Source organism: Xiphophorus hellerii, chromosome 19, assembly GCF_003331165.1.
Source record: "Xiphophorus hellerii strain 12219 chromosome 19, Xiphophorus_hellerii-4.1, whole genome shotgun sequence".
Taxonomy (NCBI): Eukaryota; Metazoa; Chordata; class Actinopteri; order Cyprinodontiformes; family Poeciliidae; genus Xiphophorus; species Xiphophorus hellerii.
Window position 1 is genome coordinate 16675972 of NC_045690.1, and position 27129 is coordinate 16703100.

At 40.2% G+C, this 27129-nt stretch overlaps 1 protein-coding gene and 1 long non-coding RNA gene across 10 annotated transcripts in view; one reads left to right on the forward strand and one right to left on the reverse strand.

Annotated features, from left to right (window-relative positions):
• Positions 1-3969: 3969 nt before the first annotated feature.
• On the reverse strand, positions 3970-10508 carry LOC116708727 (uncharacterized). Of its 2 annotated transcripts, none has more exons than XR_004336756.1 (3): positions 9720-10508; positions 4448-5842; positions 3970-4217 (listed from the first exon to the last, which is right to left on the reverse strand). It is a non-coding gene; the product is annotated as an uncharacterized LOC116708727 (long non-coding RNA). The 2 variants fall into 2 exon arrangements; XR_004336755.1 differs by having other exon boundaries at positions 3970-4592; positions 4712-5842; positions 9720-10505.
• A 1391-nt stretch (positions 10509-11899) lies between these two features.
• meis2a (Meis homeobox 2a) overlaps positions 11900-27129 on the forward strand; it is a 93125-nt gene continuing 77895 nt past the window's right edge. For 3 of the 8 annotated variants that reach the window (XM_032546696.1, XM_032546697.1, XM_032546703.1), the window contains exons 1-7: positions 11901-12771; positions 13276-13502; positions 14925-15066; positions 15288-15338; positions 15604-15654; positions 16141-16290; positions 25253-25367. In XM_032546696.1, the coding sequence (XP_032402587.1) occupies positions 12760-12771; positions 13276-13502; positions 14925-15066; positions 15288-15338; positions 15604-15654; positions 16141-16290; positions 25253-25367 (748 nt within the window). In that variant the 5' untranslated portion in view covers positions 11901-12759. Of the gene's footprint in view, positions 12772-12909; positions 13027-13275; positions 13503-14924; positions 15067-15287; positions 15339-15603; positions 15655-16140; positions 16291-25252; positions 25368-27129 lie in introns of those variants that run through there. The other 5 variants (XM_032546700.1, XM_032546699.1, XM_032546701.1 and 2 more) reach the window with 5 other exon arrangements.

The following is a 27129-nucleotide window of genomic DNA, read 5'->3' on the forward strand; positions in this document are numbered from 1 at the left end:
TTTTGTTCAGAAATCCCATGGAAGAGAGAGGAAGAAGAGAAAAGGCAAAAGGGGGGATGGCAGGGAAAGGAGAAGACAGGGTGTAAGGCTGCGTCTTTGTTTACCATTCCATATTCCCATCTCTCGCTCACACGTATGCCTCTGTTGCATCTTTGGGCCCTTCCCACTCCTGGCCCAGTCATTTCTGACAATGTTAATGATTTAGAGGAGAGCCCTCCACAACGGATGATTTGTGACATGCAGGAAGTCTCGAAATGGGGGAGGATTCGGCAGGTTTTTTCGGTGGGGAGTGTTTGGGATCCAGGGATCCCTTGAAGATAGTGATTCATTATATTTAAGACAAGTGTGACATCCTACTTCAAGGAAGCAGCACACTTATGTGTGGTGGTGGGGGGGATTTTTTTGGGGGTGGCCAAAGTAGGGAGGGGTAGGTAAGTACAAAGGAATGCCTTGGTGTTTTTTGGAGATGACATCGGAATAGGAGGCAGGCATATGGAGACGGCAGCCTGGAAAATAATGGGTAATGGAAGAATTTAGCCTCAGGCTATATGCCTGCTTTGCCTACTTCTGTATAACTAGTATATTTATAATTCAAATACATACCTTTAATAATTAACCACTAGTGAATATTAAAGGAGAATGTGGGATATCTTTTCTGCAGAAGGAGTCAGGTAAAAACAGTATTAAATTTCAAATTTGACAACTGTACAGAACAAAGGATGAGAAAATGAAAACTGAAATGTTATTTGACATTTTTGGGCCAATTTTACTTTCGGTAAACAAACAAAAAACAGTCATGTAAGAGTGGGATATATTTTTTTTTATTTGACAGTGAACTTATGGTTCATTAAAGATAAAAAAAAATTAATAATACCACCAAACATGGCTCAAAATGAAGACACATCTTAGTAAATAAGAATTTTATTATCTCAAAAGTGAATTACTGTTCACTTTTTGAACAGTAATTCAGTTCAAAAAATGATACATTTAAAGTGTTGATTTCTGTTAGTTTATAGTATTACAGCTTACAAAAACGAAAGTACTACATAAGGTCAATAAAAAGGGATTTTTAATATAGGAGTGTTATGTTAGGACCTACACAATCATGATGAAAACTGTTGGCTTGACAGTTCTTCAGCAGACAGTCTTTGACAAAGAGGTTACCACAAAATGCTTTCTGTTCCTGGAGTGGTTTGTCCTAGTATAATGGAAAGCTGAGTGGAAGAAAAAACATAGGATATAAAAAAGTGCACAATTATAAATGCCACCTTGACTGGATAAATAAAGTCCATTCACTAGTTTCAGGAAGATTCACAAAACCAGGATTGCAACTGGTGTTCAAGAACCACCACATAGAGATGTTTTGAGGACATGGGCTAAAATGTCACAAATGCGAATTTTTAATTTTTTGTAATTTAATCAGTTAAATAGATTAACTTTTGACAATATTCTAAAATGCAGAGACGTTTATTGACCAACTTTTTAAACAAAGTTCAGTTAGAATACAGAAAAGTTATTATGTCATAGGTTTATTTTTTCATGCAGTTGTGATGAACAGCTCCTGAGCAACATGGGGGTACAGTTGTTTAAGCTTCCCTGGACCGTCTCCACCAGATTTGATTGTTGCTTGTGGTCGCTGTGAACCTGCGCTCTGTAATAATGAACGCAGCACCAGCAGAGGTGACAGCCTTATGTCTGGGCAAAATACAAAACTTCAGCATGAAAAACACAAATAACATGGCAATCCATGTGATGATCACTATGCAATAAACTCTGAGCCTGCTTACCATACAACGGTAGCATTTGAGTCACATTTAGCCTGCTGCGAGTCGAAAATATGGACAATTTTTTGCCCTCATCTGCATTCAGCTTTGAGTGTGCCTTTTAAAATAAAACCTCCCAGAGGACAGTGTGTTTTGTACTCTGTACACAAGTGGCACAGAAAAGCTCTCACAGACTGTGTCAACTGATGTTATGCAAACACCAGCGTTCAACAAGAACCAATGCATTTGCATCACTGGGATCTTAAACGTGCCCCGCTTTCATACAGGCCCCACTTCTGTCACTTCCTCTTTGATGTGGCTCATACATATTAAGAAACCGAACCCTGCAGAAGGAACATCAGCCACGCGTTCACCAGAGCACAAACTCAATTTGTGCAACCTCTTGGAAAAAAAATAAAAGATAAAAATGCTGCATTAGTTTGTCCCACTTTATTTCCAGAGTTAATTAGCAAGTGAGAGATTGGACAATTAGTTCATTCATGCTAATTGATTATAATATTACTTCTTGGTGATGATGGGATCATCTCGGAGCATTCCTCCAATATTCTACTAAGGGATTTGATCATTTATACAATGTTTTTTGTGTAATGAGGGGCTTTAAAAGAGCAAATCAGCAAGGGAAATTGTTAATTCAATTCCACTCAGATAAGTCAGAGGAGTTGTTTTTTTTTATATTATTTTTAGGGGGAGTTGATTGGGTGAGTGGGGGGGCAAGCACTGAATGGCAGGGATCTTAGAGAACATCAGTGTCCTTTTAGATTATTACTCGCATCACCACAAGTAATGGGAATCTCTAGTTAATTTCTGTCACTTGCACAATAGGATCTGAACCGATTGTATCGAGGTTGTTTCGTTCTGGTGCTCATTAGTGAAAAGCAATTCAGGTCATATCTGCAACAGAAAGAGAGCCATCATACTGAGATAAACTGAATATTGCCTCATGCATCTAAATCAACGGGTCTTTGCTGTGCAGCTTGTAAAACTATATTTTCTCAGCCATTACGATGATCAGTGCTCAGTATTCAATACTTTGTTGTCATTGTAATAATGATTTGCCTACACGTGTAAGTGAGATATTATTTAAGCATCTTGCTTACAATTGAACTTATACACGAATTGTTTTCTGAAGTGCAAGTTAACAACAGTGAATCTAATGAAATGACAACAAGTCAAAACTTTTGAGGAGGAGTTCATTAAAACACAACTGTCATCCAAAATGGCTGACTTCCTGGTGGGCTTAGGGCATACAGTATCTCCAAGACGTTTTGTTGTCTGCCTGGCAGCGTGTTACTTGTGTGCCAGTTTTTGTAACTCTTAATAAAATTGGTCCTAGGAACTGTTGAACCATTTCCTGACTTGTGTGTATATATATATATATATATATGAAATGAAAAGGTTACTGCTGCTCAGCAGGCAATTAAAAACTAAAGAAAAAAAATAATCAACATTCAGGTTCAAAAGTTCTTCCCCCACACCCCTCAGTTCTTGAGCATAATTATATCCTGTCCCTACTTACTTGGTTGTCAGATATCTGCAGTGTGAAACTCAGGTGAGGACTTCTCTCCCCTTCACAGCTCTAACTCCATCACAGTGTGACAATCTGTCAAAAGCCGAGGGCCGCAAGGCAAAAATAGGGGGAAAAAATGAATCTGGAGGAATGTGCTCGTGTATTTCACTTGAAAAGTTAAACTGTGAGAGCTCAAACTTCCTCCTGGAAGACTCAAGGAAGACACGGGTCCAGATTATGAGTTAACTTGAAGAAAAACACTAACTTTTTTTTAATGTATAGATCATATGTTACTTATATATATTCATAAATATTGCTCATGCTCTCTTTCATATTTAATACTCTTTATTTCTTAGAAGTCAGCAGTGAGTTCTTCCTCATATTTTTAAAATCTTTACCATAAAAATCCTTTTTTCAAAATATGACTCCTCTCAGCTGAACATATGCAACAAATAAAAAATTAGGATTCATATGTGTGTAATATTGAAGTATTACACTTTTTTTTTTACTGTGCTTAATAATTAATAGCCCATCCCATCTCTCTATGAATATTTACATGTAAAGTGTCCCTGGGAGCCATCCATATGCCAGAGGGAGGGAAAACTGTGTGTTTACAGCATTAAACACTCAAATATCGTCTGCAAACCCGTTTCGCCTCCAACCACGAAAAACACGTACTAAAGCATGGAAAGCATTTTATTTGTTGTTGCAGAATGTAACCCGTTCAGGTTCCATTGAGATGTGGCAAGTCAAATTACACGTCCCCCTTATTTTGTGCTGAGGTGAAATCCCTGGACGCACCTTGTCTAGTTTGAACATGAAGGGGGATCAGAAATAATCTTTTCCTTTGTTTTCCCCCCTTCCAAGTGCAGTGGCATTGTTCATCGAGATCACCCTCCACTTGCTGTGTCAAAGTGTCAAAGGTCCTGTTGTCGGTGAGCACCGAAATCAAGATGAAGAAATTACACACGGTATTAGATTATGCCATACGATGCAGCAGAAAGAAAAAAAAAAAAAAACAGGAGGATTCAGGCTGGTTTGGGAAGCTGATTGTAGATTTAAGTGGGAGGAAAATCAAAGACAAACATTGCACGTTATGAATGAGTGTGTGGTTGTGCAGCTCATTTCTGCTGCCAAACCTTAATGCGCTACTCACTTCTAATCCCGGTGGTTGACTTCTCTTTAGTTCTCTCTTTGTATCTGATGCAGAAACACGGAAGAAATGCTGTAATGGAAGAGCGAGAACGTGTCCTGACCCCCCTGCTGGAGTGTGATCATATCCACATATATCAGCCTTTGACCTTTGAGGGACACACATGAGGAATGTTGAGGAATATCACGAAATCCCTCTTCACTTTAAAAGCTAATAATGGATAAGTGGGATACGTAACACAAACAAATAACACTGTTCCTGGTGAACCTGGGCATGTTGGGTTCTGTTGCTTTCATTGGTGATATTTATCTAGGAAGGAGAAGGCAGAGTGTTTTTGTTGCCGCCTCCCTGCAGGTCCCCAGAGCTCTCAGATCTCCTCTCGTGTCTCCTGTGTGGATAAGTGCTGGCTGCAGAGGCAACGCTGCTCTTTGATATTTCACTCCTAATTTGAATCAGTGGTCGCTTTATTTGACAATGCCAGGTAATTACCTGGGTAGCCTCGCTCGGACGTGTGAACTCCTGCAGAACCAGAAAGCAGGGAGTGAATGAAGGCGCTTGGGGGGAGAGGGAGGAAGAGGGAGAGCTATCTGGATATCAGATGAAACATGGATAACATAAGCAGGAAAAAAAAAACAGGGGTACAAAAACAAACAAAACTTATATGCATTTGTTTACATGCGTTGTATTCTGCAGGTATCGTGAGTAAGAGGTTTTGCTTAGCAAGTCGAGTGTGTTAGCAGAGAATTCCTCAGTGGTTTTTCTGTGTCATGCTGTGAAGCAGAGCAAACATGAGGTCACACAGGGAAAGTTACACAGATGAATGTGGAAGGGAGGACATGGTGCACATAATCCAAATTAATAGGTTTTGTCTCTTAGGCTGGGTCATTTGATTACATGTAGGCGTGTGTGTGCGTGTGTGCATGTCTGTGTGTTTGTGGTTGGGTGAGTGAGTCCCTGGGTGTGTGTGCGTGTGTGTGTGTGTGAGAGAGAGAGGGGAGACATTGGCATGTTACTAATGAGCCAGTGTGTAGAAATAAACAGAGGAACAACTCAAAAGTCAACTTTCTGTGACTTTAATGTGGACACAACATGAAGGACACCTCCAAAGCTAGAAGCATTTTGAAATTTTACTTTAAATAAACTAATATATCTGAAAATGACATATCTGAGCATTCAAAAATATTAACTGCGGTTGCTGGTAGTGTTAACGTCAGTATTTGTAAATGGCCGGATGTGGAGCCTTATCAATGTTGTTTATTGAACAGGAGAGCAGTGTTTGCTCCCCGGTGTGACCTGAATATCAAAACGCGTCGCTCCACGTGAATGCAGCTGCGTTCAGGCTGACTTCCCGGCGATCTCCTTGGAGGAAACCAGCCGACAATGCAAGCGTGGAAGGACCTGCAGTTTCACAGGAATACAAAAACAAAAACAAACAAAAAAAAAAAAAAAAAAAAAAGAGAGAGATTAAGAAAAAAATTCGCTCAATAAAAATAGTAATTTCAAACGTTTTAAAATTACTGCTACTGCTACTAATAACTATTATTATATTTTTTTTATGACTTTTTGCACATTTTTTTTGTTTTGTTTTTGTTCTGAAAGTGGAGTTTTAACGCCGTTTGTATTTCTAAAACAGAACATTTCAATCACCTATTTAATGGCTATGAGAGCATGAAGACTTTTAAAGATCTCTAAACTTAGTGGCCAGACAACAGAGCGTTTCCTAAATTCCTCTCAAAGAGGAGGCAGAGGTATAGAGAGGGAATTTAATGAGGGGCTTAAAGCGCGCAGCGCCTAAAGACATATTTCCTCTGATCAGCGGAGGAGGGCGACTTTATTGGACATGTTTCTGTTTCCAAATCCGCATAACAGCCAACGATGCGTGCATTTCTTATAATGTAGATAAGGGAGAGAGAGAGAGAGAGACAGAGCGAAAAAGAGAGAGAGAGAGTTTGATATGTAATAAAAGGTGGGTCTGCGCTGCGTGTTTAAGCCCCTTAAGCCTGATAAATGATGAGCGACAGTGGCACAGCAAGAGGGTCAGCGCTATTAACTCCTCGGTTTCCCGGCCTCCACTTAAACTTCTCTCAATTACAGCTGGTGATATGGCTGCAAACGGGCCACCTGTAAATACATATCTATATAGGAATTAATTTCTTCAGTCTTAACGCATATAACACTCAAAATGAAAAAACGAAGAAGAAGAGGAAGAAATCGGAGTCTTGTCTGCAGGCTATCTTCCCCCCTAAAGCCGTGTGTCAAAAGGAAACACAAGGATTATGGCTGGTGGCGTTCCTAACACATGCTCACCAGGTATTCTGGGACAAACAGCCAATGCAAGCTCATTAAATCAGCATTTGGTGTATCGGAGCAGGCGTTAACGACGGGCTCTAATCTCGGCGGTGACCTGCGTGAACTGTGTCACAGCCGAGCTCCGAGGCTCTGCAAGGCTGGCTGCAGAGCGGAAAGAAAATACTGAGACGTGGAGCAAAAACACAAGAGGCCTGTTCTTTTCCAATACGAAGAATGTAAAAATTCATATCTCACATTTAATACTTGATTGCATTATTATTATTATTATTATTATTATTATTATTATTATTATTATTATTATTATTATTATTATTATTATACCGTAATAATAATAATAATTATTATTATTATTATTAATAATAATAATAATAATCCCAAATTCTTGTCTGAGGCTTTGAGGCATAGTAAAGCACTGAAATTGATTAAATTTAGCATTTTTATTCAGTTTCATGTAAAACTCCTTCAAATAATAAAATCAGTTATGGGATAATTTGATGTGGACGACAGATGTTTTTGGTAGGTTCCATTATGTTTTTAAAATGACTTCTACTTAGGACTCGACCATAAGTAGAGCCTAAAATAAAGCCTGAAATGAACTTAAATCATTAAAACTGAGTACATATATTTCAATGTATATATTTAACAACTAGTAAAAGACGGGAAAATGATGAACCCTTGCAGAAATAAAAAAATAATAATAATAATAATAAGATGAGAAACTAACAAAAATATCTATCGCATTTTTGAGGAAGTTTTGTAGATCTGAATTTTTGTCCTGTAGTCGAATTTTAATTAGCCATTGTTATTCTTTCGCGATAAATGAGTCGGTGCCTGGTTATGTTATTTAAACAATTAAGCACGTATCTTTGAACAAAACAACCAGTCGTGTAAAATCTGTAATTAGAGTTTTTCTTTTTTTTTTTTCTTTTTCTTTTTTTCCTGGGCCTCCTCGTATTTTTTCCACCACGGAACCCTCCGCCAGTCTCTTTTGCATTAGCTGCGGCCGCCAGGTGTCGCTAGAACGCCGCACATTTCGCTGTTCTCTCCTCTCGGAGAGAGAGAGAGGGAGAGAGAGAGATGGGGGGGAAGAGGGGGAAGAAAAGCCACAGTTACATTTCGTGTTGGCCTCCCCTCTCTTTCTCCTCCTCCTCCTCCTTTCGCAGACCCTCTGACACCAGAGTCTGAGAATCGGTGGAGGGGAAAATGAGGCTTTGGAGCTGAAGAATTTACAGTTAGTCGCGAAACTTTTACAAGTATTTGAGCTGCTCGGTGCCTTTTTTTTTTTTTTTTTTTTTTTGAGAGCTTATAGTCACATTTCAGTGCGGGGGTCAGAAGGAGTTCACATGCAGAGGACTGAGGTAATGCTTCATAAAAAAGAAGAAAAAATAAAAACTATTATTTGGTTATAAACAAATATAGGAGATTTTGTAATTAAGAAAGCTCTTACGTGTGTTTTAATTACTGGTCTGGCTAAATCGTTACGTTTACATTAGTTTTACTTGGCGCGAAAATACGCATTTGAGCTAATTTATGAATCAACCTCTGAATTTATTAATTAATTAATTAATTAATTAATTTATTTATTTATTTAATCCCAGTACCAATAAAATGGATCAAACCGTTTGAGGTCTTTACTGTCCGCGTCTCTCCTGCAGTCCTCCTGCGATCCCGCCTTATCTCAGCCTCCCTTTACATTAGCCTCGCTCATTTGCATAATCTCAAACACCGCAGAGGGCCAAAGGAAGAACAAAGTTACAAACAAGATTAGGGCGAATTTATTTGTTCCTCCGAGCTGAGCGCCGATTGTTTCTCCAGGAGTGTTTAAGGTCACTAAGAGGATTTGGAGCTCGTTTGATATCAGTGATCGTTTTCGGAGGGGTATTAAAATCAACAATGCGTTTCTCTCCATAGTTAGCAATCGGCTTGTGTATGTGTGTGTGTGTGTGGGTGTGTGTGTGTGTGTGTGTGTGTGTGTGTGTACGGGAGGGGGAATCCTGCAGAAGAGTAATCAGAAATGAGTAGAAGTTCAGCGCCGTGGAGCGTTGGTCCTGCTGTACCTTTAGGATGTGACATGCAGGGGGATCTTTAGCCCCGGTGACTGTCCCAGCAGTGTTTTCCTTGAAATGGATCCTTCCCCACCCCACCTCCTCCTCTTTAATGAATCCAAACGCAGCTGGCCATGTCCCCACATGGACACCGAGCGCTTTAACCCTAAACTGACCTCAATTTGACACCACCAGATGAAATTTTACCGCCTGGTAATGCCATCTTCTGATTTGTTTCTTGCGCGCAAGAGTTGGTATGAATTTTTTTGTTTTTATTTTCTCACAAATTATTATTATTATTATTATTATTATTATTATTATTATTATTATTATTATTATTAGTTTAAAAAAGAGAGAGATGCAGAATTGTTCCGCTTGCAAACTGAGAGTTTAATTGAATGTAATTACGCATTGTATCCTAAGATGCTTCGCAAAAAATTAAGAGATTAAACAGCAATGTGTGTTCTATTTTATAAATAGAAAAAGACAGGGTTAAGCATATTTAATCTATTTACAATCCAATTACGTTTAATTCTAAAACAATTTTAAGATGTAGTTCATTTTTTAGAACTACTAAAGTCATCAAAAACGTTTAAGTTTTACAGTGTCCCTTTGGAGCAGTTCATAATAACACACGCTCTTTCTGTGTTTCTTCGGGGCAAATCACACTTTTCCACATTAAATCGCACGTCAGATCTAGAAGCCTGCAAACTTTAAACATCAGCCGAGATTTTCTCTTTAATGAGTCCACCAAAGAGGTCACTAATTCTGGGTTGGATTTTAAACAATTCAGTTCTGGGTAAGGAGTAGAAGGAGAAAAAGAAAGAAAAACAAAACTTTCCAATTTTGCTGTGCCTAGAACGAGAAGAGAACGCGTGGTCGTAATAAAAGTGTGTGAGGGTGAAGCGTTTGCTACTTACCATGGGTCATCCAAAGGGATAGTGGTTGAAAAAAATAAAATAAAAATAAGAGATGCAATCGTTAGCACAGAAATCAATGAGACCGGCAGTATTTAGGTTATGAGAATCAGAGTCTTCAAGCGGCACGGCGCGCCGGACCGGCTGTGTTTACAGAGCGCACACAGAGACCTGGAGACGGTGAGCGCCCTGGCTCTCTCTGCGCGCAACTCTGCAGCTCCTTCCCGGGGTATTGCGCGTCGAAATGTCCACACATACAGCCGTTTGTCAAAGCCTGCAGTCCTGCACATCCCATCTTCCTCCCCCACCCCTCCTCACTTTATGCCAACAAACATAACTGTTGTCACGGTTTCATTTATTAAATCATTTTCCTTTGTTGCTCAACTCCGCTGTCTGTATAATCGGCCCTCCATATGCAGCACTGGCTGGGTATTTTTGTTTGCTGGGAGAGTTGTTGACCCTCCAACAGTAGCCACAGCCCATCTCCCTGAGCGCTTAATCCTAACCTGTGAATAATTAATTTTCACCATCAAAAAATGTCACCGAGCTCCAAATGGAGACTTTATGCGTTGGACCTATCAATACGGCCACGAAGGCATGTTAGCACTGATGGAGCTAAATATTAAAAGGGATAGATGGCCTGCTTCTGTTTTGTGGCTAAAAGTAAAAAAAGAAAGAAAGAGAAAAAAAGAAGAAGGGGGGTTTCATTGGAATCGATGGCCGGAGCGTTGCTCCTCCTCTAAACTTCAATTTTCTCACATGATTGATGATCTTGGGGGAGCTTTGATAATTGACTACTCTGAGGTAAGCTCCTATCATGAGTGGGGATTGGGCGGAAGGAACATGCAAAATTAGTCCCCCCCCCCTCCCCGTCCCCTCGTCCCCCCAAAAGATTTTCTCTCTCTCTCTCTTTTTTTTTTTTTTTTTTACATCTTGGATAAGTTCATTGTGGACCGAGAGGGGTGTTTAATTTCCCCCAAAATAGCAAAAGACCTGGTCGCCTTCAGAAGGTTCTTAAAGGGCTAAATGTGGTGGTGGAGTAGGGTTTGGGGATTGTGGGGGCTGATTCATAACCTTGGGTGACACTTCAAAACCGGAAATGTCCTGCAAGGAGAGTTTGCCATAAATAATCATTTAAAAAGTCCCAAGTCCTGCTAACAACAACACTCTTCAGCGCAGAAGATGTCGCTGAGGAAAGACAACCCAATATTAGCTGTGATCCGGTGGAAAAATGTGGAGAGGGTGTGTAGCTTTTATTTCGAAGTGAATAAAATCATAAAGAAATGTAAAAGACAATAAATAAATAAATGTTGTACACTGTTCAAACTTTGTTCCGTCTTCTCTTCAGTCCATAGTCATATAAACTGAAAAAAAGACAAACAAAACAAAAAATCAAGAAACATTAGGTCTCCTCCCTCTGTGATATCTATGCACAGCAACAATTAGCAGCCAAATAAAAATATATTATATAAATACTCATGATGACAAAAACCACATAAGAAGTGAGTGCCATGTAATAAAGTCAGTATTCTATCATATGTTATCAACAGGGGGACCATGAAGAAAAAATAAATAAAATTGAAGCGGTGACAAAATGGAGGCACTGAAAATCCAGGATTGGCACCTCAAAAACTGAAATCCATTGTAGATTTTTACTGTATTGTTGTTGGATATCTAAAAGTGGCTCAGTACAGAGAAAAAAACACACAAAATATTTCATATCCATATAAGAAACATGATGATAATCACAATGAGACTGATCTATAGGGGTGGCCATTGCCCCCATTGCCCCCCCTTGGTGGCGCCACTGCATAGCAATAATTAGGAGGAGATTAGAAGGAATTACGGAGATATTAAGTCCGCACATCAGTTTGTAAACCCGAATACATGAAACAAATGAGCGCCATGCACTAAACACGGTATTAATATAATAAATAGCTAATTCTCCCCGCAGATTATTAACAATTGTTTGTTTTCTATCACTGATAAGGCTTCAATCCCAGCGCGTGTATTTGGATACATTGTGCGTAATTTCGCCTTTTCAATTATGATTTTGTGTTGCCTTATTCCAAATGAATATTCATGCCGATAAGTTGCAGTCAGTGTTGTGTTTTTGTAGAACTCGGAGGAGCTTATATCCGCCCTCACACTGAGTCCTCTCCTGCTTTCTCTTCAGGTCGCTCCTCGGTGAAACACAGGGATTGGGGTGGGAGTTTCGAGCTTTTTCTACCCCCAGTGTGGAGTTGAAGCCGTCCCCGCGCCTCGCATAGACACTCTGCATATCACAGGATTTGGTCTCTCCTCTCCTCTCTCTTGTGCGGAGCTGCTGCAGGACTGGCTATGGCCACCGCTACTTCCGGGATCCGTCATTTCATTCGCCCACCGCTCAGCGCTGCGAACTGACTCTGTTTCTATAAGCAAGCCAGCAGCCAACCTGCCAACACTCGCTGACACTCACTCATCTCAGTCTCGCCAAGATAGACGAAATACCTACGGGGGAAAAGAAAAGGAGAGATCCGAATCGCGCTCTCTTAATTTCTACACCTTTTTTTTCTCTTCTTCTTCTTCTTTTTTTTGCGGTGATAATAAAACAAGATAGCGATCTGGAGGCATTAAAGGAGACGCGGACTTGCGGGATGAAAACGGACTAAAAAAGATTCGTCCTGCTCTTGAACATCATCACCAACCGTCATTCATTCATTACCTTGACAACCTCTGGCTTTGATTGACAGCTGGAGTGGCAAAAAGCCATGAGACACGACAGTTTAGTTACATGCAGGTTGTTGATGGGCCGATTGTAACCTTCACTTTGGCGCATTTTTTTCTTTTCTTTTTCTTTTTTTCGAGGAAAGAAGGAAAACAAGAAAAAAAAATTGCTGCAAAAACTTCCCGATGCGACGGTTTGAACTGAACCACACTGGCGAATAGGAGAATTCGCACAAAAAGTTGGTTGAAAGAGGGGAATCTTGCCACTAAATCACTTTCCGATCTGGGATATTAAACATATACGGACAGATTCGGGAGTTTATTGGAGCGCAGCCTGATGGCGCAAAGGGTAGGTTTTAAATCTCACTCCGCTTTACCTGCTCAGATCGCAACCCCCTTTTCTAAGTCGGGGGCGCTGGCAATTTCACAAAGTTTTCTTATCAAAGCGGCTCTATTTGACATTTTCTGCTGCGCTTTCACTCTCCACGCGAAGTGACAGCCTCCACTTTTCCCGACGAGGCTCCACGAAGCAGTTTCACGGGAGACTCCGAACTGTTTCGCTGTTTTTGCGCAGAGGGAGCAACCTAACTTTAAAATGTTTCTGGTAATGATAAAATTGAGTTGCGGCTCCTTAATATTCGACAGCTTTGCGCTGGTTGCAGCGTGCTTTAAGTCTCTTCATTGCGATTGTTTAAAACCAGAATGAGACAAACATGCTTTATTTAAAGAAATGCTTTTCGTATAAGTTTTCTTTCTTTCATTTAAAAAAAACAAACAAAAAAAAAACAACAACTACATAATAGAATATAAATATGCGCTCGCTTTTAATTTTTTACTTCAATTTCATTCCCAGTACGATGAGCTGGCCCATTATGGTGGGATGGACGGAGTCCCGGCGTCCATGTACGGGGACCCGCATGCGCCCCGGCCGCTTCCCCAGGTCCACCACCTGAACCACGGACCGCCGCTCCACGCCAGCCAGCACTACGGAGCCCACGCTCCCCACCCTAACGTTATGCCCACCAGCATGGGCTCCGCTGTCAACGACGTTTTAAAGAGGGACAAAGATCAAATTTACGGGTAAGCTTTGCATGATTTAGACATGCAACTAAATACTTCCCTCTCTCTCCTTTTTTTTAAAAAAAGTTAACAGCTCTGGGTGAATTTTAGAGTTTATTTCCCATCGCTTGGTTTTAGTGAAGCTTTGTGCAGGTTGGAGCTTAATTTGGAGCTACGTTGTCGGTTTTAGGGGAGTTTTGTTGGTGTGTAATTTTACACTCATTGTAAAAGCCTGAAGCAAGCAAGAGTATCAGCCCTGAGCTTGTAAATTAATATGGAAGCTCTCAAATGTGGCACAAGGAATACATAAAAACTATTTTAAGCTGATTACATTGTTGCTTTATTATTACTGCCAACAATCATATATCAAATGCAAAATGATAATCTGCATTTTTAACGCTTTAGTTTAGCTGGCATTTTAAAAAAATTAAAATAAAACAGTTTTGCTGTCACACACACACACACTCTCACACACACACACCCCGACTGCGTTAAAACGCGCCGTGTGTCCTCCCGAGGCTACTTTTCTAAGATTATTTTCAAACAATTAAAGAGAAAAATATGATTACAGCCACTGATCACAGATACTTACACAGCCAGTGTTATAATCCACGGACCTAATCTCTTTTATTCTCACGGTTATTCAATGTGCAGGAACAGTTTACACCCACTTTTACTTTGCTGCAAATGAAAAACTTGGGCACCAAGTCATTTTTTTAATATCTCGAGATCAATTTTTAAAACAGTAATATTCTTTTTTCTGAAAGTATAATTTACATTTAAAAACATGCTTATTTTTATGGACTATGTTATTATTTGTGTGAATCATCGCCGCAGGCCTCCTCGGAAGAAAATTACAAGACTCAGTTTATAGCGAGGTTAATTGAAGAATCATATCAGTAATGTGGATATATATATATACATATGTATATGTATATATATATATATGTTTTAATTCCAAAGACATCTATCACTCTGTGAGTTTGGAGTTTTGTGGCTTCACGCTGCAAGAAATGTTACTGTCAATCAGTCGATTATTATATTGAACTCAGAAGAAGAAGAAAAAAATCCCAATTAAGCACAGTTACTTTCATTTCTAAATGCATAAAATGATATTACAGCTGACGCCACGGGTAAGTTGACTCGTCCCGAACACACGACCGCTTGGTTAATGAGGAGTAAATTTAACGATGGTAGAAATTAAATAATTAAAATAATAATTATAATAAAAACAAACAAACAAACAAAAAAAACCAAGAGAGGTTTTCGCGTATGTTGCGTGAGCTGCTTTTTTCTTCTTCTTTAGCTGCGTCTTGTAATGTGAGGATTGTAGAATCATGCAGGTTCGCTGGGACATTTTTTGCAGCGGGGTTCCGTGCAGCCGCTGCAGTGCTGCTCGTATACACTCAGGCTGCTTGTATTTTCTCCCCCTCCTCTCTGCAGTCACCCTTTATTCCCACTGCTCGCACTGGTTTTCGAGAAGTGCGAGTTGGCGACGTGTACTCCGAGGGAGCCCGGCGTTGCGGGAGGCGACGTCTGCTCCTCAGACTCCTTCAACGAGGACATCGCAGTCTTTGCCAAACAGGTCCATTCTTCAGCTTGAAAAAAAAAAATTACAATAAACTAAAAATAAAACACTGGCCGGGTTCTGACACACCATGTTTCTGGTATACCCATACTTATTATTTGCTGTGAAAAACTTTCTCGACGTTTTTAGCTGCTCACAAGTTTGATTTCTGAAAAAGGATTTCTGGGTCAGAATCAGAAATTAAAATATATGTATTTTTGATCTTTGCTTTATTTTAGGTCCGAGCAGAAAAGCCTTTATTTTCATCAAATCCAGAGTTGGATAATTTGGTAAGTGTGTATTTCTGGGTTCAAAAAAAGAAAAGAAAAAAATGTGCGCATTATTTGAAGTTGCGCGCAGATACCAGATCCGCATTATATTCCTATACCGAACCCATCTGACCAGTAAGTGATCACGTTTGAGAAGCAACTTGTTTTCCCTTTTCCACTGCAGAACATGCGTTTATTTTTTTACACAATGCCCTTATGACAAGAAAATATATATAATTCAGACCATTTCCCGTTCTAATTGTGCCTGTTTTGCTTTCTGTTCCAGATGATACAAGCCATACAAGTATTACGGTTTCACCTCTTGGAGCTAGAAAAGGTACCTTATATCAATAACCTTATGATCAGAGCTGCAACAAATGCTCATGCAATGTTTAAATTGTTCCAGATAAAACAGAAACCGAAAGCAAAGCCAGTGAGAGTTTTAGGATTATAATTTTTTTTTTTACACCATAAGATGTTTTATTTAACCAATTATTGACGCAGCTGGAGGAACTATTGATGAAACATGTCAGGGGCTCTTTGCCCACGTTGCGCACTGCTATTGATCCGCAGATTCAGTTTCAGCCGCTCGTTACAGGCACACTGTTTATTTTTTTTTCTTTTGTCCGTTCAACTTGTTGCTCGGGTCTCGGGAGAATAATAATAACCGCGGCAACAATTTGACTATTGTTTCCTCGCCGCCGATAATGCACCTTAATTTGAGTTATTCTTGGACTGACTGCTTTTCCATCTCCACCCTGAATCATGTTGTGTTATTTGTTTTTCCATCTCTTTCTTATATTTTGTTTTTATTACCCTATAGGTGCATGAGCTGTGCGACAATTTTTGCCACCGGTACATCAGCTGTTTGAAAGGAAAAATGCCAATAGATCTAGTGATTGATGAGCGGGATGGCAGCTCGAAGTCAGATCACGAAGAACTTTCGGGATCGTCGACTAATCTCGCAGATCACGTAAGTAATCCAACTTTTTCTGCGTTTTATGTGACGTCTCTGCTGTTGACTGAGAGTATTACTTTGAATGCATTATGACAAATTATTATTTTTTGCTAAAAAAAACAAACTTGACTGATATGGTTCATAAAAGCAGCCTCTTTGGCGCTGCAGTTGTGTGACCCCTGTCTGTAAATAAAGCGCGCTCTGTTCTGCAAGTAAAAGAGAGGGGGAAAAAATCGATGTTGTGAGGTCAAAAGCTACATGTGATACAATAGACTGAGTTATTGTTTTAGTCTTTTGATTAGGAGCAGTCATGTGTGCATGATGCGTCCCTGTGCGCTTGTGTTGCTGGAGGTTTGAGTGGGTGCGTAGAAAAACGCGCATTTATGGAGTAACGCACGCAGAAAGGAAAGGAGGGGGAGAAGAGGGCAATTATTAGTTGCGCAGGTTTAAAGCTAAAGCAGGGTATCAGCGCTGTAAGCTTCAGCTTTAGGTCAATATTTAAAAAAGAAAGAAGAGCTTTATATTTGGGGGGCTGTGCGCGCAAATCTGTGGATTTTTGGAGCAGAGGTGGAGAAAGTGGGAACCTACTGAGAGACATCTGAGAGCTAAAGGCTTACCATCAATGTCAAGTTCACAAGGCGTATGATGATCCGTCTGGAGGATCCTCCTATTGCTGTTGATGTTAATGTGTTTAATTGTTTCGTATTGATTTGCCGTGCGTTTTTTTCCTCTCTTTTGCTCTGCTGTTGCTTTCTCCTCTGCTGCTGCTGCTTTATGGCCGCAGGCTGCATAAGGCTGAATTCAATTATATGCACCTGAAGTACAGTAGCTTTAAATTTGAAGATCGATCCTCCAGTTTAAATCGCGCATTTTCGGTGTAATAAACACACACTCTCCGCTTCCACTCGCCCTGCGCAGTATGGACTGGGCTGACACTGAAGGATTGAGCTGATATCGGTGCTCGCCTGTGATAAAACCTAATGTTTTTTGTTTTTTTTCTTTTTTTTTTCGTGGGAGTAAAAATGATCTGCTTGAGTAACAAAGTGGCTGGTTAAATATCTGTGCTGCGCAAGGCCAAGCCTATTAGGAATTAAAGCAGATTTAAGTGTTATGCAAAGTCTGTGCGCTGCATCTGTTGAGTCTGGCTATAGGCCCAATAGCAATTGTCCTGTCGCTTATGTAGCGCCGCTGCAAGTATGCAACCAGGTGAGCTTTATTTAGGGCTGAGAACCCGGAGGAAAATCTGAAAAGGAAAGAAGAAGAAAAAACTACAACACTGTGATCCTCAAACACAAGTGCAGAAATGAGGCATGCTGTTGTTTATATTGCAGAGATTAGATAAACTGGCCTGTTTAGTTTCATGGCAGATGGTTGGATACTCAAGCCAATTTCCGATGGATCCTCAGACACCAGCTCTGCATGGCTCCACGCGTGATGAATATTTTTGATAATTAGAAAATGAAATGTGTCAATAAAGCAAATAAAGAGCAGCAATAAACAAAGCAGGCTGCATGACAGGCTATTTATCTGGGAGTCGTTTGGACTGACCACCTCATTAGGCATTTAAGGTTTGAGGGATTTATTTCACTTCTGTGGCACCACTGAACTTTTTATTGCACCTTAACTGCTGGGCTGAATTTCACCAAAGCAGAAGAGAGGGTGTGTGTGTGTGTGTGTGGGTGTGTGTGTGTGTGTTTCCCCTTGTTTGCCTCCATGGTTGCAGAGATCACTTTATATATATATATATTTGTTTATTAAATCAGACTTTTCTGTATGAAATATCGGTGTCCAGTGAATTCCAATGCTAAATCTCCCCTAGTGAGGTACTGACGGGATGATCATGAGACATGCTGTAATTAAAACTCATGGTTATTCTATCAAATATTTACTACCAACTCCTCCCAAGTCAAACAGCAGTATTGTGTTAAATTGAAAATGAACTAGGGATTTTCTTTTCTTCTTTTTTTTTAAAGTTTTGTAAGCTGCAACTTTGTCATTGTCTGAAAGCAAATGCTCACAGTGACAATGTTTCTATTAGAAAACTAGAAATGAGAAAATTGGGATAAAAGTTATCAGTAGTTTATAGAATAAAATAGAAATATTCACCTACATGTAGTGATTTCAAAGAAACTGATAGTTTTGCAGTAGTCTCTTTCCTGAGTTGTAACAGTGTTGATTTTATTATGTTATATTAGTTATTGTTTTAGAGATAAATATTGCACAATATGAATGAGCACAATAGTTGCCATTTCTATCATAAAATAAAGCCTCATCCACAACCTACGATTTCCCCCCCCATTCTATTTATTCACTCTCGCTCTGATTTATTATTAATTTATGTCCTTGTCTCACTGAAGAGAGGAAGCTGGTTTGATAGTTAGATATGCTAATTTATTTAGTTAGAATCTCTCACGTCCATTTTTCCCTCTCTCTTTGCTTTGATATGCATTTTTAATATACAGCCCCAGGCTACGTCTCATTTGGAAAAGAAAGTTGGTTTTTCTCTAGATGATGAAGCTCTTTGCCGTGTGTCTCCTTCCCCTCTTTCTGCCTCCCCTCCTTATACCTGACGGTGGAGAATAATAAGCACACTTTTATTTACACTTGAATGCAGCACTGTCTTGCAGATGATTGGATTATAGTATAGTGAGAACAGGATGAGGCCTTGCTGACACTGTTGATTTCCCTTACTCGCCCGGCTGTGGCTATCTCAGATATGTAAGCCCACCCAGGGCTTCCCAACTCATTGCCCCTCCTCATATCCACTCCATCCCATTTAGGGGAAGAAAAAAAGATGCCGGATTACACACAAAGACTGATAAGAAGAAAAAGAAAAAAGAAAAACAGAGCAGTGTAGATTCTGTATATGGCCAGTGTGTGCACTTTCATGTCTGTATAATTAATGAACAAAATTTCTTTTTTTTTCTTTCTCTGTGCTACATCCAATTAGGGTGACAAATACAATTAACAGTCTCTGAGTATTATCTGCTCTAATGAATTAGTCTTTATGTCTTCTGGTGCCATTGTGTCTTCATATTAGCATGCAGCTCTCTTTTTTCCCTTTTACTTGCACATTGTAGACTGAAATGAATGAGTTTCTGCAGAGTTTAAAATTTGCTTCATAAAAATTCTGCGTGATTTGCCGGTCCCTGCGTTTTGTTTTGTAGAGCTTTCCTCGGGGAGTTTTACTTGTTCCCATAGTTATAGTGCAGCTTATCTCAGCAGTGCATGGCAGGCATGGGAGAAAGGAAAACAAACCGTTTCTGTTTGGATTCCCCGGTGCAGGTTTGGGGTGCTGAGCTGTAAAGTTAGAAAGCCAATGCAATAGTTCATTTTGAGCCCTTTCAGTGGAGATAGGTGCTTCGGTCTGGTCTGTTTCCGCACATCGTGGCGCCCTGAAGCTCAGTGCGTTGTTTACTTAAGCCCTTTGTGTAGTGATTTCTTAATTTCGTGGCCTTAAATTTCATTTTTGGTCACGGTTCAGATGCAGATGCTTCTTGTAAGCCATATCTAATCATTCTCACCTGTTGCATCTCCCACACTCCACTTATTCTCTGCAGCGAAAATGAATGCAATAAACCATTTACAGTCGGCATTTTAATATCATCATACTTCTGGAATCAGCTTGGATTAAATGACATGATATGCGGCTAATGATAGAGTTAAAAATCTATGTTTAAGACTTATTTGCTGGAACTAATAAAAACAAGCAATGAAATGGAAATGTCAGCTTTATTCTGACAGTTATACGTCTATTCTTATTTGGGAATTACATTTATGTTTATGCCAGTTCATGAGTCACGTTTCAAAATCTTTTTTTTTTTTTCTAAAGATAAATATGCTTGGATATTGTGACTCCTGCATTCCGGTTAAAAGAAAGTTGTCAGGAATAAATTCATTCCTCCTGTCTGTTTATAACATACAGTTGTGATTTATTAGCTGCTAAATTAAGGACTCTTTAACCGGGGTGCTGTAAAGCACCTTGTAGAGGTACTTCATACTTTTATAATGTGGCTGCACATAATTATGAACCTAACCCTACAAAAGCAAGTAAAAAAAAAATGTGGAAGCCAATTTTGTTTCTTTCTCTGTTTATGTTAATATGCATCTTGAGACGTCAAGCCTCTGTATGATTTACATCCCTGTGTGCTAGCTGTTCTGTTCATGTACACCCATGTTGCTGCAGAGCACACACAGCGGTTGTCATTCTCAGCATTCACATACGCCAACAACACAGCACAAAGACATTTTGCTCTCTCCTCTCCGGGTTTCCAGGGAATTTAAGTGAAATTCAATGATGCTGCTAAATCAATTTTATTTGAAATTCCTAGGGATGTAGGCAGAGTGCAGAGGGGGACAGTAAAATTGTGCCAGGCAGGTGTTTGTAAATGAGAAACATGGGACAGCAGCAAGCTTCTCCCTGCTCTCCTGTGGCCCCGCTGCACTGCCAGCCTCTCTTCCCATATTGTCTCCTGCTTTTATATTAATTACAACTTGTATTATCAGCCGCCAGTTGCAAAGACCAGCAAAAGCTTGTCTCTAGAGACCGTGCTTCTTTTGTATCTTACTCTATCTAGTCCTGTTGTGTATATTTGTGTGTGTGTACTAGCCTGTGCGTGTATCTGTACTTGCCAGCCAGGATTCTCCTCCTCCTCCTCCGTTTCTCCCACCTCCTCCTCCCAGTAACACTGCTCTTTAACACAATTAGTGAAGAGCATAGAGTGAACCATGTTTGACTCCTAATTATGCCCAGCTTCAGGGAATAGTCACATGGGCTGGAAGCATTTGCTGCTTCCTCTGTTTTTTGGTGTAGGTTGAAGATTATTTGGGTGACACAATCTCTTTTATTTTTCTCCTTGCAACTTGTTTGAACTTTACCAGACCCACGGGGCTTGTGACAAAATGGTTGTGTGTGTTTGTGTTTTGCGCTGTCTGATGATGCACCCGCTGCAGTTCGCGGAGGCCCTCTAAATTATTCATGGGGAGGAGAGGCTGTTGCTTTTGTTACCGCATGTAACGTGGAAAGTTAAAACATGCTTGTTTTGATATTTGTGGTCTTGTTTTGCTCCCAAGATCATGGGCAGAGGTTGAATTACAGGTATTGAAGGGATAGTTCAGTACTGGTAAACGGTAAAGAGCGGGTTTTATCTAACCTACACCAAAATCCATCTGGTTTTCACAGCCACTGCTCTGGGATAGATCGCTTTCGTCACAGCAGGCACAGTAATCCGACATGCGACGGAGGCTCCAAGTCAATTCGTACCCACATGTTGCCATTTTGTCCCTTTATACCATCATTTGGTGCCCATAAACAAGTAGTATGTATTGTGGATGTAAATAAATATATGGATACTAACCTCTGGTGTAAAATGTCAATGTCTTGAGAGACAGAAAATTGTTGATAAGTCTCTTGGTGTCTTCATTAGATTTCAGAGTGGTTTATCATAACAAGGTTTTATGAACTTTTAAGCCACATTACATTTGCATTGGGCAGGTTTTTACACAGAGCTCAATTAATATTTACACAGGAAATGGAGGTCGGAGATGATGTATCACCAAGATTCTTCCTGTGTGAAACACATTTTGAGAATGAAACATTTAAAGGGTTTTCAGGCAGAGTAACAGTCCAATATGAAAGTAAAGCAATGTATGAAAATATCACCTAATTATCATTAATTTAACAATGGTAATTGTTGGATTTTTACTTTTTTACTGCTTTACTTTTATGTGAAACAATTACTCTGAGCTGAAAAACTTCTTTTACCTGTATGGGTTTGAAACAGGAAACATTTTGGAAATTCACTGCCTGCCTGCCACCTTTATTTCCTTTGTAAAAAAAAAAAAAAACATAAACTGCTCAATGCAAAGTCTACAATGATTTGAAACTAGATCCAGCAGATTTCACTTCCTTACAATTTGTAACTGCATTCCATTTGTAGGATTGTCATTTTCTCGCTTCATAATTTCATAATCACAAATAAACCACTTTGTAATGTACTTAAACTTTAGCATACCAGTTTAGTTGTCTGGGTAGTTAAGTATTTAAATTAATTATTTGAATAATGAGCAATAAAATGCTTTAATATCATTCATAATTTAGTTTATTTGTATATTGTTCTCCAAAGATTATATGTTACACCTTGATTGTGGTTCTGATTCCTGTTTAAACCAGTCGACTCTTGTAAGATTATGACCCCTGATCAAAACAAACAATAAATAACCTTCTGCTGATTAATAAATTACATTTAAAGGGCCATAAAACAGAGTTTGCATACACTTCTTATAATGTTTTTGAGATTGGAGTTGTCTAAGACAGTTGAAATTCTTGTGAGCCTTGGTCTTTACCTGTAAGCCATTAGTTTTAGCCACCAGGACCACTCTAAACTACATGCTTAATTTAACTAAATTTAAAATGACAACCTACCCCTTGAAATAAAAAAAGGTGTGTGTGATCTAGTATCCTCTGTATTATTATTATTACTAGGTCTGAAAGTGCTGCAGTCCTCTTTTTAGTCTTTAAAAGGGAAGCTAACAAATCTCCATCTATATCTCAGCATACAGGCACATTAAATCCATGGGGTAGCAAATCACAGCAAAATATCATTCCCTTTTATGCCATTAGCTGAGGTGTCTTTGAATTTAATTTAGTGCCAGCACCATTAAAAATGACACATTACTCTGCAATGATAGCTAAATTAAGTCCTATCGATTCGGCTGTTGCATTAAAACCATGCTGTGGCTGGAGAGGCTCAGATGGAATAAGTAAGCCAGTGTAGATCTTCAACTCTGTCCTCTGCCTCGCCATCACTGTGAGGAAGTACAACCCAGTCATTTTCTTCTATTAACACAACAGCAGCTCTTCCTGAGAGCACAGAGCCGAACTCCGCTTAAATACATAATGCACTCAGGGAGCCGGGGATTTTCACCACTCTTTCTTCCTTGCTTTCGAGTTGCATTTGACAAAGACAAGGGGATTGATGGGCTTTTCCCACATTAGTGATTTTATTTAGCATACACAGTGTTGAGAGCAACAAAAAAAAAAAAGAATACTTCAACAACCGCTCCGGCTGCCATGTGTTGATCAGTGGCCCCGGGAGCGAACGCATCACAATCAGAGCAGAGACAGGGACACTCTGGGCTCACTCCTCAGGGTTAAAACCGACGCATGGTTTATTGTTCGCCCTGTCTTCTCACCCCTCTTCTGAGTAATTCTCAAAGCTCTTCATCTGATTGCCATCCGGCAAACAGCTGACGCTGAGTAGGCCTCGAGTGGAGCCCTGAGTCTGAAGGGTCTTGTGTGTTTCTGTCTGCTGTTTTCAGCTCCAAGCTGTTTGAGAAAACAGCCCGCCTTCCCTCTAAAAACTTAGCAGATAAAAGGGCCCCGTTCACAGGCAACGGCGGTTGGACTCGCCTCCGTGGCAGAACAAGCAGCAGCACATCAGGACTCTGTTCCCAGGGGAGTCCAGCTTTTCAAACCTCTGTTAGTCTCCTGGCCCTGTCCTGTCTGTCCTGCTCCAGTACGGCTCACTCTGACTCCTGCACAACAGCGGGCAGGCAGGCGGACAGGGGGACGACTCTGTGGTGGGACAAGAGAGAAAAGGAATTTAAAGACCCTGAAAGACTCAAGTTGGACAAAATGGTAAAACTCTCCTGGAATGATCTTCTGCATATTCATTTTTCCCCTAGGTTTTGTGTAAATGTCTGTGTATTTGAAGAAGAAAAAGCCCATAGCGGGAACTGAGAAGTGGGTTGAGGTTTGTGGGAAGCCTGGGTACAGGCCTGTGTTTGTTTGGCTTGGGTTTTGCTCAAGAGTCTGCTTCTCTCACCCTCCCCACCCCCCAGCAACCTAGTCCACCCCCCCACCAATAACATCAGAGCCAACATGTTGTCATTGTGCTCAGGTGACATATTAAATTGAGAACGACAAGCAAGGGTTGATTGAGCAGCCAGGCTGTATCAGCTGGTCGGCGCTTCATCGCTTGTGTGTGACGCGACAGTCCGTCCTGCGGTTGCCTGAATGGCAGAGGAAATTCCACCTCTAGCCTGCCTTCGTGTGGCACTGATAAAGCCCTTCCTGTACAATAGAAAATCCTGTTTCCCCGTGTGCACTGACAGGGCAGTGGGAAAGACTGGGAGAGAGAGGAAGAGAAGGGGGAGAAAATAAAAAAGGCAAGAGGAAGGGCATTAGGGAAGAATATTTGTTTACAGACACGTCTTTGAAGTCCCTGTATACCTAAAAGTGATTGTGCACGTATCCATGTTCATACTCCGGCTTTTATTATGTCATTATCATGTGAGCTTAAGTGTATTTCTGCAAGCTGCTGTGGGCGTTTGTGTATGTCAGTGTGGGCGTGAACACATTTTTGGCAGATTAGCAGGAGAATCACTGTCATATCTTATTTTCATTTCTGACTGTAGTAATGATTAATGGCAGCTGTGGTGTGTTTGGACTTTTTACCTCTATATTTCTCTCTTGACACGGAAGTCTCAATTGGTTATGGTATAAATGAACTCCACTGGGTTCTGCCATATGTGTTTACATGATTATTCACAAGCGCTCTACTTGCAGCTCTCAATGTCAGCTGCCACATTAGCAGTGCTGCATTTTGCTCTCATGCCTTAATGAAACACTTTGATTACAGCTCTTTGACTTATAGCCAGCTGCATTAGAACATCATTTTCTTTCTATTTATCTGTGATTATGGTAGCTTCTTTGATTTTCTGCTGGCTTTGAACTAACCATAGAGACTCTTTACCTTGCCAAGATAATAATAATATGCTAAGAACCCTCACCGCGCCTTAGAGACGTCCCTTTTTATATGTTCAGAAAATTAATTTCTATCCTTTTTTCCCTTCCCTCTTTTCCTATCCATCTCTCTCGCCGTGTGGTTCGTGGTTTGGATCGGGAATGCCGTTGGATGCACAGATGGATGCCTGAATCCCACGCTTACGTTCTCTCTCTTTTTGAACCCTTTAGAACCCAGCTTCCTGGAGAGACCACGATGACGCCACCTCCACACACTCAGCTGGCACACCGGGGCCCTCCAGCGGGGGACACGCTTCACAGAGCGGTGACAACAGTAGTGAGCAAGGTGAGCCAGCACAGAAATGGGCAATACAGATATACAGACAAGGGTGACCATATTTACTGCAGCTTTATACATTTTTTTTTTTTTTTTACATGAACACACATGCAGTGCCTTTGCAAGAATTTAAACCCCTTTAGATTACAGTTTACATTTACTCTGATACCACTAAATAAAATCACCTTCCCATCAGCTTTGACCAGCTTCTACCTTCATGTTGCAAGGAGTGTTAATACATTTGTGAGGCGTTGCATATGAGCAAAGGTTATAAGTAAGCCTCATGCACCAAATGGACATTTTGTTCTAAAAGCACCAGAGCTTCCTGTCACACTTGGCATTTTTTCACCTCTGTTCATCTGAGCACAGTCAAACCAGAAAGCAAACATGTTCATCCACTGTTCCGCTCAGGCACAAACCTGAGTAACAGTCGCTTTAATGCACCAACCTAAGAACAGGCTTTTCAAAATCTTGCTATTAAAAGAGCTAAATAAAAGCCGGTGATTAATAGTATATTTCTGCCAGTTCCCGCTTGAATGTGAACCATATTAACTTTGCCCACACAAAAGCTTATAATCATGTCTCATAGTGTCTTGTGTTCAGTGTTATCTCCCACTTGACATGCCAAACATTAATAATGCATTTCAAAACAAGACTATTTGAATTAATTACATAGCATGTGCCACAGCTGTCCCCCTGTTGGTATTTTTGTCACGGTGTATACCAGTTTTGACATGTAAACTGGAAAACCAATAGGCTTTTTGGTAAGTTTAGAGGCGAGACCAACTACACTGACATGTTGCTTGGAATGTGCCCTCTTTTTTTCTTTTTTTAAAGATTGTGTAAGCTATTATGGATCTCCCTCTCTCTCGCTCTCTTTCTCTCACGTTCTTTCTCTGCAAGTCAAGGCTTTCATCAAACCAACTGATGTTCCATGATTTTACCTGCAAAAACCTTCCAGTTTACCTCTACAAGCTCCTTCATCATGGGAAAACTTTTGGATTAGTTCCATCAATAAACATTCACACATATTGATAGACCTATTCTGTTCTATGTGGTGTGTATGTCATCAGGCCAAAACAGTTGTTGTTGCAGCTTTTGAACCATTGCTGACCACATACTTGGGGGACAGATGGCCTCTGTGGTTGGATGTGTCAATAGTAGTTGGATCTAATTCTTATCTCAGACTCTAGTTGGAAATGATTAAGCCTGTGATAGCTAAGGCCTTAATAAAAGAATAGAGATATGTAAAATCTCTATTATTTTCCTCTATATATTTTGAACCATGCATCCTTTTCCTACTTGTAAATCATGCAGTACTTTATATTGGTCTACCACGTAATGTCCTAATAAAGTCCATTTAAATTTGTGGCTTTATCTTGGTGAAATAGGTAGGAATACTGTATAACGTGGGCACACAATTATAAATAAAAATCAGAGAACAAAAGAGTCCAAAAGGTGACCGCAATACAAAACAAAGTAAGTTTTCGGATGCCTCCTTGCAAGAGAAAGTGGCTTTCTAGAGGAAGAACAGCCAAAAGGGGAAGGTGGTGGGGGTGGAAGGGACTCTGAGAAAGAAATGCACTGCCTATTGATTATCTTACACACATAAGTACAAGTGACCTGTAATCCACAGAGCACTTATCGACTCCTTTCCCCACCGTATCCAGTAACAGCAGATCAATGCTGGCCAAAGACAGTTACGGTACAGCCCCATGTGCTGGGCCTACACAGATCAAGGCTAGATCATGCTAAATGCAGCATCCACTAC